Source organism: Eurypyga helias, unplaced genomic scaffold, assembly GCF_000690775.1.
Source record: "Eurypyga helias isolate BGI_N326 unplaced genomic scaffold, ASM69077v1 scaffold14840, whole genome shotgun sequence".
NCBI lineage: Eukaryota > Metazoa > Chordata > Aves > Eurypygiformes > Eurypygidae > Eurypyga > Eurypyga helias.
The window spans coordinates 12,123-25,809 of NW_010225156.1; the positions used below are offsets into that span (position 1 = coordinate 12,123).

Genomic DNA, 13,687 nt, shown 5'->3' on the forward strand with positions numbered 1-13,687 from the left:
TCTAGCGTGGTGAATAAACCGCAGTTAAGTGTTGCGGGATTGTTCTTTCGCTGCTCTCCCCAGTCCTCATCACTTCACCTAAAAATACGAGCCACCGAATCCCTGTTGGTGCATCCTGGGCACGCCTGGAGATGATTGTGAGTGCTGTACGTGCGTTTTTAACAGGTAGGGCTTAGTTCTGACTGGCTGAGAGCCACGAGGTGTCCGATCCCTGCTGGGAAGTGCCCAGCTCTCCCAGCTGGTTTTCAGGGAAGGTTCACAACACTGCAGGTTTTGTGTGAGCGTTTTCTGCTCCCTCTGATGCCCCTCGTGATCTGCTCGTTTAATTAAACAGGAGACAAGTGCAGGAGGGGGAATAGCGTCCTTTGGCCCTGCTCTGTCCCACTTGCAGTGACAGTGACAGTGTCCGTCGCCTGATATCTGTGCTGCTCTGTGCGTGCAGCTACCTTTTCTGCAAATGTCAGGTTCTGGGAGACTTAACTCACCTGACACCTGAGAATGGGTTATTCTCAGTTATTCTCCCGGCAATACCGTATGAAAGGTAGGTATGTCAAGAGATTAGGTTTGTGGGGCATTTTTTTCCTCTGGGACACAAGACTTTCAAGCATCGTGCACCTTGTGCGAGTGGTAACTGTAAGCACCCAAGTGTAACATACTTTTAGTATCTGAAGGTGCATTTATTTTGAGCAGGATGCAAATTTTGATACTCCAAAGCACGTGCCTTCATGCTTCTCCTTTAGGGATGCTCGCTGTAAAAAATTCAGTCTTATTGCTGAAAAACTTGCTTCCCAGCCCGTTACTGGAATGAGTCCATTATCCATTCCTTCCATATATCCTTCCTCCTCCACAGCTCTGTCCCAGGAGTGCTTTGGGCAAGCAAAACGTTCAGGGCAGGACCTCCTTCTCTTTTGCTTTGTGGCTGCCTCTGTTTCCAATCCATCTCCGTAACACATTCCTTACCTCTAGCATTTGCCAGTTCCTGCTGGTGAGACAGCGTTTCTGTTCCTCCTTCTGAAACCCTTCCACCAACGTGAACTGTTGCCGCTGTCATGCATGTTTTTGATTGCCTTTAACCTCTTAGCACCTTGAGGAAGGCCGTTTGGATCCAAATTTTGTTGAGGCTCTAATCTGGTGTCGCTCCACCTGGAGCCCTGTGGGAGAGATGGGCAGCCAGTACTTCTGCAAACCAAGCTGCTTCCCTTTTGATTTGTCTATAGAAAGGTGTGTAACTACCAAAATGTTACTATTTTTATGAGCTGTTGTCCCTTTACTTGCCCCCACTTTGAATCTCCTGATTTTTGAGCTGCTAATTCTTACCAAAAAAAAACCCAAAACAAAACTATGTAGAAGTACAGCTTTGACTGAAAAGAAAAAAAAAAAAAAACCCTCCCCAAATACCACAGATGTATTTGGTTTAGAGCTGTTTGAGAAAACTGGAGTTGTTGAAGTACACAGTACTTCAACTAGCTCTGCTTTCTGTGTTTGCTTACATTTATAATATAATGAGACTCATATAGTCTTCTATGCATTTGCTATGCCCTTTGATCACAGCAAAAAATTACAGTAGTAGCTTCTCTCTCCTCTTTGAGCATTTGGAAGGGAGAACCCAAACAGGAATATTCCATGTTACACAGACATACTACCCGAGGTAACATTACTTTTCCGTATGCGAAGCGGTGCACTTCCAGGTACCTAAATACCCTATAGTTTTTAAAGTACATTCGTAAGTTGTTCAGCGGCGAAAGCAGGATGGATCTGGACTGGAAATTGCTGTTTGATGCCTTCTAGTTTAACTCACAAGGTGAGTTGACTGATAATCGAGGTAATTTTGTAACGAGTTGACAAAAAAAAAGGTACATAAAGGCTGAAAAAAAGAGAGGGAAGATGTGTTGGAGTGTGAAGTTTGGAAGTTGTGTGACTGGGATCACTCGGGTGTAAAAATACCCCAGACCTCTCTGGCTTGCACCTTCCAATGGTGCTGAGATTGCTGGGAATTGAGGGTTCTCTCCTGAAGTCTTCTGTTCTGCGGAACATCACACTGCTGCACACCTGCAGTTCTGAGGGGCGGCAGCCAGTGTCCTTACTCCATGTAGTGCCTGAGGGATTAGTAGAACTAGTTGCCAAGTAAGGAGCCGTTCAAAGCAAATAAGATCAACAAGCTCTGGCCCTTGCTGCTTAGGTAGGTGGTATCACTCGGGTTTTTTAACCGCAGGGTCTATTGAGCCTTGTCAAATGTTGGATTTAACTCAAATGCCATTTTACAAAGTTTACCATGCTCCTTCTTGTCCGTATAAACCTCATCAGTGATCCACCAAGTCCTTTCATCTTTTAGAAAGAACTGGAAGCACAGGAATTCCACAGGAGCTATTGAATTAAATGAATACAAAGTTCTCAGTAAGTAGCCAGAAAATATATTTCTCTTAAGTGACTTCCAACAGTAGATTTTCATAACCAAGTCCCTGACTATGTCATATCCAACAGACCAGAAATTTCAGAGACACTATTGGAGCTGGAGGCATCAGGAGAAATTAGGCACTCAAATGCCTGTTTATGTGCCAGAGTCCAGTGTCTATGGGTCACCGGTATTCCCGTGGCCTCCCCTTAACCCTTTTGCAAGGAACTGAAGCCAGGTCACCCATATCCTTGGCTGCGTGCCGAAACTGTTGGACTGCTCAGTAAAACAGCGGTGGCTTCTCTGTGGAGGGCATGCACGGTTGGAGTAGGCTTGTCAGAGAAGGTCTTAGCCTGAGGCAAGAGGGAACGCCTGGTTTAGGGATGCTGAGGGAGTTTTTGTATGAGATGGACCTTGGGTGGGTCAGCAATGCCGGGTCTCAGGCAGTCAGGCTCACACCCAGCCCCAGGAGCATGGGGTCTATCCCTGGAAATTCATCCAGAGGGGAGTGCAGCTGCTTGTAGGGTGCAGCAGGGGTTTTGTGAAAGACAGCGGGACGGACACAGGAGGCATCAACGTTGGAATGCTACCTTCTTGCGCATCGAAACCTCAGTGCGGCAGGGTCTCTTACTATTACATTTTGATTTAGGCACGTAGAGGAACAAGATCAATGTGTTTATTCAACATGCCTGGTGAAAATCTTTTAAGACTACCTTCTCTGTGTAACTATCTTGACTGCTACCAGCTCCTTCAGGCAGAGTCCGCACCAGCGTGAACGCAATTTCCATGCATTGTTTCAATCTGGAAATGAAACAATTTTCATTAATGGAAACCTGGTTCTCAAGCAGAACAATTAGACCCACTTCAGGTTGAAAAAAGATAAAAGCATGCTAATTTGGATGGAGGACTCTTCTTTCAAGGCAGCCAATTGAGTCATCAGCCTGCCACCCACCTGACCGTCTGACAGGTAATTAGGAGATAGTCCTCTTTTTGTGTGGAGCGTGTGCGTAAACCTCCATGCGCTGGTGTCACTGCCCATTGGGACTTCCAGAGGGAAGAGCGAGTCAGTGGCAAAAGAGTGAGGAGAGCACGTTTGTCGGACGGTGTCCAGTGAACTGACTTAGGGTTTTTTTTGATTCAGCTCACTATTTTTGTCTTTTAACAGCCACCTGAAGTTTCTGGCAGTAAAGTCGTCATGGCAGACCTGGGCTGCAAAAAGCCCAGCGACTGCACCGTCTCCAGGCTCCTCAGCGTAGTGGAGAGCGAACTCCGGGCTGGGAGGGACAAAGGTGACCCCACTGAGAAACAGCTCCAGGTTGTCTTGGAGGATGCAACACTCTGGCAGAGATTCAGGGAAGTCACTAACGAGATGATTGTGACCAAGAACGGCAGGTGAGTGATTTGCTCAGCACGGTGGGCTCAGTGTAGGTGACAGCTGGGGGGGTTAAGTGGTATAATAATAACCTGTGCAGGCAGGCTCGAAAGAACTGCAATGAGCACTGAATGGTTTTGTCATTGCGGGCTCGCAGTCCCCTAAAACCAGCTTATGCACAGAATGGGGGGGTCACTGCTAAACCATTCCTGCCACCCCGTATACCTGCTTGCGAAACATGCCGGAGAAATACACTGAATGCCCTAAGGTTGCACAAAAAGGGAACTTGTGCAAGGGAAGAGATGGTAGTTCTCAAAACCTTTTGCATGACTTCTGGTACTAATAATCATCTGCTTTTATTAGCAAGTCCTTACCTGTAGACCTCAAATTGCTGTACAGAAGCAGACTGGTGTCCTTATGCCCAGCTGCAGTTCCCGTCTCTCTGGCACGGGGCACTAACAGTTTGTACAAGCAGTCTGTACTAGAATGGGGTACAACAAAACTGTGCCCTACGTGATATCTCTGCACAGTCCGGGTTGCGTGGTCCCACAGTGGTGTTGCTCCGTAGCTGTTGCTGGTGCCCTTAGAAACAAGTGCAGAACATGGGTTAACACACACAGTTCTGGGAAGACAAAATACTGTGCTGTAGATGGATCACATATCTTACTGTTTGGGGAACACAGAAAGGCACAGGAGAAGAGTGGAAAAACCCATGGAGAAAGGTACTAATTCTGAATCAGACACTGGCATGAAGGAGGCTGAGCACAGAGGTTCTGCTCTGAACTGGGCTGACAGCGGAGTCCAGCCCATAACAGGCAGGCAGCTACTACAGTGAGGTTCGTTGGTAGAGTGGTATTAAGGTTTTTATTTAATGTACCCTCGCCACCCCTCTGCCCTCCCCGCCCCCAGCGTGCACATGTTTCTTTTGCAAGACCTCTCGGGAGATCCGCATAGGAGAGAGGAATTAAGAGATGGAGAGAAAGATTTACTGATGTGGTGTGATTTTTATTAACTTTGCAGACTTTGATTTAGCAGAGTTTGTGGATGATACGACTGTTGGCTGTAGCGTGACAAGCAGTTAAGAGGAAAGACCTTGTCTGTTGGCTCAACAAGGTTATTCTGTTGAGAGAGCAGCTGCCTTCCCAAAACAGTAACTCTTGGTGTAACACTGCCTGTTGCTATTCTGATTGCTCCTAATAACCTATAGGGCCAGAAATCTGCTGCTGAGGTGCGCTGCCCTGAGAAACTGCTTTTGCCTTATTTAAATCGCTTTACAAACTGCTGTTAGGCTGCAGCCAACTTTGGAGTGGACTTTGACTTAAGGTACTTCCAGCACCTTAAACTGACTCCTCAGCAGCGTAAGTAACCAAAAAGGAGGTAAGGTAGGTTTGCCTTTAATTAATTAAATTGGTACAAAGAATCGCACGTTGCCAACAGGGTTCTTATCCGTTTCTTTCCTCTCAGCTACTGTAAATCACAAGTGCACGGTGATTCTAGTTCTCTCTAAAATGTCTAGATGAGTGCATAGATAAAGTCTTCTGATGATGATGATAGGGGGTTCTTTCAGTACTTGAATATGCCTGGTGACTTCTTATTTCATTGTGTAAGCTGCCTTTTATTCTAACTGATACACTCCTTAGCATCTTGATCCTACTTTTCCTTAAGCCAGTGACAGGTCTAGTAACATCAGTGGGGGCAGGAATAGGTTCTTTGGGATCAAATTACAGCAATACGAAAAGAAAAAATTACAGAAGTATGTCACACTGTCATCTCCATAAATCCTTTTAACAATGTTGCTGTACTGTGTAACTACTGTTACTATGGAAAAGGATCCCTTGCATTTCTGAAAGTGTCTTCCCTAACACATGCGTTAGCGCACCAAAAAAAAAGGAAGTGCAGACAGCGTCCTGCAGCAAAGCGCTCCGAACAGCTCCGTGCCATTCAGAAGGAGGCAGGCTTGAGAGTGCAGCGTCTTTTTCAGGTTCAAGATTCCTCAGTGATTGTCCCCAGAGGGATTCTCAATAGGAAAAATATTGATCTAATTCTGCTGCTGCTTAAATCAGTAGAACTCAGCGATTCTTGCCGAAGGCTATATGAATGCTTTTGACAGCTGTGTGCAGCGATTAACGAGGAGCGCTACTCGGAACTGCTGTGTGTGAAAACTGAGGCAGTTGGTGCCGACACGTTGTTAGCAAAATTCGGAAATTCAACCGAAACCTGATACAGGAGCATCCCTCAGAATGAAAGGCTGATTGATTAATGATCCTCAAGTGTCAAATTCTAGCATGCACAATCCTATCTGCGGTGACTGAGTCATCTCTAAGTGGTACTGAGGATCCCAAAATGACATCATTAGATGACTTCAGTCTCAATACACAGATATGTCTGTGTTGCTGTATCATATTCATTGTAATAATCACCAGCCATAGCAACATGCCTCGGTAGGTGCAGGGGGAAGATAGATATATTCTGAACAGGACAGACATCAGTGACATTCAACCGCGGTGTTTCACAAAATACATCTCAATGGGTGCAGCTGGTGTGGTGAATCAGCCTCCTGTTTTACTCAGGTTTATTGTATTCGATTGGCATTTCAGTATCAAGCACTCCGTTTTCTGCTTGAGCAGGTTTTCTCTCTCAGTGTTTACGCCGCATTAGCTGTGCAGCACCCCGAGACTTTGCAATCCATGGTATCACCTGGAGGCAGGAAGGTGCCATTGCCCACATTTGGGAAGAACCCACAGCGGATCAAGGCAAACGGGGGAAAGAAGCCCTTTCCAGGCTGAAATGCTAAAGCAACTTTACTGGTTACTACGCGTTCAGGTTTGATATCAGACATCTTCCCACTCAAGTTCTGTGCCGCGGAGTCATTGCAGCAGACCTGCTCTAAACGAGTCGTAGAGGCTGAGGTGCTGAGCCGTTGCAGTAACGCAGGGCGCGCGTGCCTACGTGCTCCTTGAAACAAACGTTCTGACTGCAGCAAACTTGGAGAAACCGTCATTTGCCGTGCTAAAAGACAGACAGGTGTGATTCTAACGGTAGAGCCACTTAATTGGCAGAACAAGTGAGGTGGTAAGTTTTCCGTCATTAGAATCCGTACAGTCAAGACATGCTGCTCCAAGGGAGGTGGGGATTAACTGGGTGTGAAGCAGGTTAGGGCAGGGAAGTGCCAAAATCGCTGTGATACAGGAGGTTAGGATTGATGGTGACTCTATTCCCTCCTGGCATTAGTCTGTAGGTCTTCTGGGGATAATCTCAAGTCTCTCAAGTAGAAAGGCAGGCGAGTGTGCATTGTGGGCAGAGCAATTACCAATCTGTATGTCACACAGCTAGTTCTGAGAAATGGAGTGAAATCGAGTTTTCATGCGGGTGTATTTTCCCCTCCAATTCAATTTCAGCTAAGTATCGAAGTGTGTTCCTTTGAAGACTGACTGCAGGGCTCTGGGGGGTGCAGGGAGCAATGCAGCCATACTTTTTATCACATCCCAGTTTGATAGCTGATGCATCCTGGTCAGACAGACACATTAAATGTAGCTTATAGATCCTTGGCTAAGCTTCTATTTTGTTAGAAAGGTCACAGTTCAATATATCTTTCTCAATGTTGCACTGCCCCCACGTCACCAAGTACTTGTATTAGGTGAAAAATCTCAAATTTCTCAAATCCTGCCTTTTCCTGTCAGCAGCAGGTGCTGAATGTATACAGAAAAAACTCCATAAGGGTGTCCAGAAAGGTAGGTGATGGGTGGGATGTCACAGGAGGTTGTTAGGAATCTGCAGTTGGGTGTCAGTGGCTGCAGGGGCAGAGATGTTTGGTGTTCCTTGAGAGAGCCTGGAGCCTCAGTTCCCTTCTCGTGTATTTTGGAGGTCTTGCCCCGCTACCTATGTCAGCTTAGAGAGCTACCTTACCTTGGCCCCACCGCCATGGACCTCAGGCTCGGGTTGCTTGGTGTAACCAGCCTCTCTGTATCTGGAGGGAAAAGGAGCTTGAACTTCCATTGGCCTGTGCACAAAAATACGGCATGGCAGAATGGGACTTGCCAGGAGAGGTCAGTACGAGGGTGTCTGGGGCAGGGAGGCCTCTCACCGTGTGAGAAGGATGTAAGAGGTGATACGTAACAGCTTTAATAATCCTCCACAGTAACAACGTGTATTCCTTGACAAGCTAAGAAACCTGATGAATAGGATACCTTTGTTGAGAGACTCCTCTGTGCTGATGGCCACGGTTTTTGTTCCGTTCCTGAAACTGCTGGAGCCCTACTAACTCTATGGCTGCAGACTTCCAGGCACTGAGATGCCAGTTCAAAGCTCTGTGGTACGGATCACAGGTGCTGGCACAGAGAGAAAACTGCTGAAAGCCTGGCTGTAAGCTGCTGCAAATCTCCTTTGCAAAAGAAAAAATAATAATTAAAAGGGAGTTGAGAAAAGGTGGCCTTGGCCCTTTAAGCACAAAAGGAGCATTCTCCCAAAACCAAACAAAGGCAGGATTTAGTTTGGAAATGCACGAGACGGTGGGAAGGCTGGAAGATAGATGTTTGGATCTTAGTAAAAGACAACATTGCATCAAGATGGCACTAAAAGCACAAGGACCTGATCAAGATGATGAGGTCAGGGAGCATGGAAGAATGGGACAAAATTACTGGAAGAACTGCCAAGTGCACAGTCTTTAACCAGACCTCTCAAACTGGAGATTTATGTAATGGTGGTGGGACAGTATGTGAATACTTTCACTTGAGAAAAGGAGAAAACAGATTTCGGCTAACTACAGACTTCCTAATATATGCCTGTAATAAGAATTCAGGATGTATTTGGAAGGAAAGAGTAATGAAATATGTGGAAGACAATGGAAAATGAGATAAAAAGGCATTTTATTAAATTTAATGTGTCAGACTAACCTGACACAAGCCTGATAAAGAAGTATTTTTAGACCAGGAGAATGCAGCAGACTTATTAGGCATTTAGACTAGCGCTACCTGGAAACCATTATGCAAGTGGGAGGTGTTGGGGATTAACACCAGAACCACGGGAAATGACAGAGGGAAGTGGCTGGCTTTGCTCACAAAGATTATAGGGTACGACTGGCCCTTCAAAGAAAGGGAGAACAAGCTTTTGTGTAGAGTAGGGTGGTCAATAAACCTAACTGGAGCCTGGTGAGTACCTGGCTGGGGTTATGTCCTAGTTGCTGGAGACTGCCGGATGATTTCAGCGGATATACCCAGTGTCAGACAAAGAAGGACTCGGCCACTGGACAGACTATGGGACCATGTGTTGGGGGCATGTAAGCACCAAAGAAGTGCACTTTATAATAGGATTCTGCAGTTAATGCAGTGAATCTGTGGTTCATCTCCACCTTCCTCTGTTCATGCCTTCTTGTCCCACAGCTGAGGATGTATTTAGCACGCCTAGATCCCACAAACTGAAGCTATACGCTGCTTCATTATGTTTGTATCTCTTGGTGTGATCAAGACCTTAGTGACTTTAGAGATAACATGTTTTTTTCCAAATTACTGAAATAAAATAAGAATGAAATGAAGGATTAACATTTGAGAGTAGGATTAACCTTTAAGAAACTTCTTCAGCTAGCTGGAGGGAGGCTGTTTATACACCTAATCTGTGAGCATCTGATCACAAACACACTGAGGAGAGTCTTTCAAAACCAGTTTCCAGCGGTGTCTCCCTTTTTTTTGTTTCCTGGCCAGGCGGATGTTCCCTGTTTTGAAGATCAGCGTGTCGGGCTTGGACCCAAATGCCATGTATTCCTTCCTGTTGGACTTCGCGCCAACTGATGGCCACCGCTGGAAGTACGTCAACGGAGAATGGGTGCCGGCTGGGAAACCAGAGCCGCCAAACCACAGCTGCGTCTACATCCACCCAGACTCTCCCAACTTCGGGGCCCATTGGATGAAAGCTGCCATTTCCTTCAGTAAAGTCAAACTCACCAACAAGCTCAACGGGAGTGGGCAGGTATGGCCTGATGTTTCCCCATACACCTCTTGGCTTCAATTGCAAGCACCTACCAATCAAGAAATATCAAGGGTGCATTTATGTAATTATAGAGGCCCTTACGGGCCTCTTCACCCACAGATGCCAATTATTCTCTGGAGGCCAAATGTAAACAGGAATAAACAGGCCTTAATTGGCGCTTTCAGATTTTAATGGACTTCTTGATGTTAAGAGAGACAGAGTGCTGTGGTTTACTTAATCATCAGGGGGCTTTTCAGAGTTGGTCTTGTGTGCTGGGGATTTTTACATAGGACTTCAGAGAAGGGGGAAAAAATGGTCACGGGTATTAGGTTTTTGTTGTGTTCCCCCATGTTGTTTGGTGTAAGTGGAATGTTGGCAGGAGTCAGATAGCAGAATAAAAGGCTGCTCCTAAATGAAATAATTACTATGTCTGCTTCTGCATCATGATAATTATCAATATTCTATTGAATCAGCTTTGGCCTTTGGAAAGAAACCACATGTACCAGAAATAAGTGACTTTCTCTTTGAACCCCTTAAAAATGCAAACAGGAAAATTGGTTTTGTTTCGTATTTTATTTCTGGTGATGCATCTAAAGGTAAAATGTTGCACAAGACCTTTTGTTTGCTTGTTTGTTTTGTACAAAACTCCTACATTGGATGATACTTGTCAGCCCAGAATCAATTTCTTTCATGTAAAGGTTATATATTCTCTATCTGTTATTTCCATTACGTTTGTGAGGGACTGCCATAAGCCTAGTACCCCAATTAGGTAGGAAATTATCTCAGTTTTTACAGGCTGGAGAACAGGAAGATGACCTGACTTTTCCTAAGTCACATACGGAATCAGCACACAAGATTTATTGTGGAGCATAGAACGGGATCTGAATTGGCAAATCCTTGTCCTACATCCAGGACCTCAGAAAAGTATGCATGGGGGTAAAAAGCTACAGGAAACAAACGACCTTGGAGGGTTAAAGAGATCCTGGGGAAAAAACAAGGAAATGTGATATGTATATAAAGTTCTTTTTTTTTTAAATACCTTTTTCTTGCAGTAGAGAGAATTAAGCAATGTAATAGAATTCCTGAGGAAGGTGTGTGGTGGAATCAATGCTCTTCACAGCTTTTAATGCCAGGTCGGAGACATCTGCCAAGGCTTGTTCAGATACACTTCATCTTACCCAGAAAGATGACTAGGTGACTGCCTCAGCCCCCTCCTGGCCCAGATTTCTGTGGTGGTGATTCTGACTCTTTCAGATAGTAGAAGCAGAACAGGGATTGCCCCTTAACTGTTTGAACAGCCTCCAGCGCAGTGGAAGAAATGCTTCCCAATGGCTTGAAGGCCACGTCTGCCAACACAAACATTCACTAACACTGCTGCATGGACAGCTTTAAATCCAAGCCCAGCGGAGTCTCACTCTGTTCGGCCCTGTGGTTCATCAGAAGGGAGGAAGGCACCTGCCCTTCTGCTCTCAGTAATCAGGGACTCGGCAGGTTTAGCAGCGACATCTGGTCTATTATAGAGCCAGAGCGAAAGAGCAGCTGTGGGATACCGGCGTGGCATTGGTGTCTGTCTCTCTGTTTTGTTTTCTGCAGATAATGCTGAACTCCCTGCACAAATATGAGCCCCAGGTACACATAGTTCGCGTAGGAGGCCCCCACCGGATGGTGATGAACTGCTCCTTCCCTGAGACGCAGTTCATAGCTGTGACTGCCTATCAAAATGAAGAGGTAGGCAGATGTCACACTGTGCTCGTGCTCACCATTGATGACATATATTGAAAGCTTATTTACTACAAGATCAGCATGAGCAGACCAGTCCTCTTCTGGTTTCCTCACTGGTCCCACGCAGTGTAATGCTCCATCCAGTCCAATGCTCTGTGTTCTCTCTGCAGTAGAACATTGTCTAATCTATTAGTGTCTGGCTGCAGTACTAAGCCACGTTTAGCTTAATAACCTGCCACAGCTATTCCAGACTGGTCCATCTGTCCTGGCATCCCAATCCCATACTGGAAAAAAACCCTGTCAAATCCAATATCTTTCTCCAGCACTGACTGATAGCTGTAATAATAACCCTATTTCTCCCCGTTCCTTATCATACATACAATTGCAGAACGGTACAATGTTCTGTGGGAAAATTTCTTCCCAACCCCAAAACTGTAATTGAGGGATGCTTTGGGTTGTGACAATTGCTGCCTCGTGTGCCACGTCCCTTAGCTAGCGTTGCTGCAGGTTTGATTAATACGTGGTAGGAATTCAGTGTTCAAACTCTCCTGAAAGGGTCCCCCACCCCACAGGATTTGCCAGACTGGACCATTAGGCTGCCTTGGCTGGTGTTCTGCCTGTGGCACTGATCCGTACAGCACTGCAACGAGCAAAGCTCTCTCCTCACCAGCCCTGGAAAACCTTGTGTGTGGGGATATATTTTGTTAGGCTAGCCAAGGCAGTTCCACTTAGATTACTCTGGAAGGTGTTTTGTCAAGTTTCTGTTCCAAATTGCATTCACTAACATGCCTTGTTTTCTGTAAACTCAAGATAACAGCTCTCAAAATCAAGTATAATCCCTTTGCCAAAGCCTTCCTGGATGCAAAAGAAAGGTGAGGTCATCTTGGTTTTTTGTTCCCATAAAATTTACTGCTGATAGGGTTAAAACTGTGGCATCGCAATGTGAAAGATTAATTATATAACTTAATCTTGTTTCTGCTGTCTTAAATCCATAGTTACTCCACTGAGATTGGTAGGCAGACTCTCTAATAATTACAATAGGGTCTGAAGTGGGTGAATACCCTTCTGGGGACCCTAGGACTTAGCACTGTCTACCCAGGAAGCCTGCCTTGAGATGGTGTGAACTTCCCCAGTAAGGTTCTGCACTGCGTATGTTCACTACGCTGTACTTACACTCCAATGAATCCCATAATTTGATAGTTCAGGGAGAATAAAAGTTAACTGCTGCTGTTGAATAACTGAAGTGAAATGGCACTGTAACTGTGATGTAACTACACTGCTTTTATTAGATCTGTGTGATAATACATGATGTGTTTATTAAAAGTAACTTGCAGGAACCAACTATATAAGATGCTAGAGATGCTTCCATCGGAAACGAACTGTAGTTTATCTTTCAAAGTTTTACTTGCATCATCCATGCTAATGCAGTGGGGCATCCAAATGATCCATTCCCATCCATAATTGTTAATAAATTCTGTTTGCACCTGCTGTGTCTTCTGACACCCAAAGTGTCCCACGTTGCCTGCATGAGAATCCGTATTTTCCATTCCTCTCACCACTTAAGAAGCCGCCGTGTCTCAGCGTGAGGGTTTCCAGCTGCAGCGGGGGGGAATGCTGCCTTTGGCTGGCCTGGCTGAGCAGGAGGCAGAGCCCTGCTTTGGTCTGGGCAAAGGGCCAGGCTGAGGCTGTTGATGCAAGCAGGAACAGTGCCCACAGGTAGATTTAGAATTCCAGGTTCAGCCCCCAGATTTGGCACAAACTTAGGATCGTTTTTATGCATGCCATGAAACACAAGTTCCTGCTTTCTTTGTGGCAGACTGCAGAAGAGTCTACTGCAGCCTAGCAAGTGGTTAAAGAGGATGGATTTCCCTCCTTTTTAACTTGCTTTTCCATTTTTTTAGTGAATAGTTCTGGTTTTTACTTGCTTTTGTAATTTATAAATAAGAAATTACCACTAAGTATTTTGCTTTTCAGAAACCATCCCAAGGATGCTCCAGAAACAGTCTCTGAAGGTCAACATATGACATATTCTCACCGTAAGGTTTTGATTCATGTCAGCTGCAAGTTTTGTGTGATATGATGAAAGATATGGTTTAGTGGTGGACAGATACGGTTGGACTGGATGATCTCTAAGGTCTTTTCCAACCTAGTGATTCTATGATTCTATGATAGGTGCTGGGAACCTGGGACTTGCTTAACTGGATCGTACCAGTCATTCACTGAGTCCTGAACTGTGCTCA

At 45.4% G+C, this 13,687-nt stretch overlaps 1 protein-coding gene across 1 annotated transcript in view; it reads left to right on the forward strand.

Annotated features, from left to right (window-relative positions):
• Positions 1 to 3,413: 3,413 nt before the first annotated feature.
• TBX19 (T-box 19) overlaps positions 3,414 to 13,687 on the forward strand; it is a 13,213-nt gene continuing 2,939 nt past the window's right edge. Inside the window, exons 1-5 of the mRNA XM_010148372.1 lie at positions 3,414 to 3,784; positions 9,461 to 9,725; positions 11,319 to 11,453; positions 12,258 to 12,319; positions 13,422 to 13,483. Of these exons, the coding sequence (XP_010146674.1) occupies positions 3,588 to 3,784; positions 9,461 to 9,725; positions 11,319 to 11,453; positions 12,258 to 12,319; positions 13,422 to 13,483 (721 nt within the window). The 5' untranslated portion in view covers positions 3,414 to 3,587. The remainder of the gene's footprint in view (positions 3,785 to 9,460; positions 9,726 to 11,318; positions 11,454 to 12,257; positions 12,320 to 13,421; positions 13,484 to 13,687) is intronic.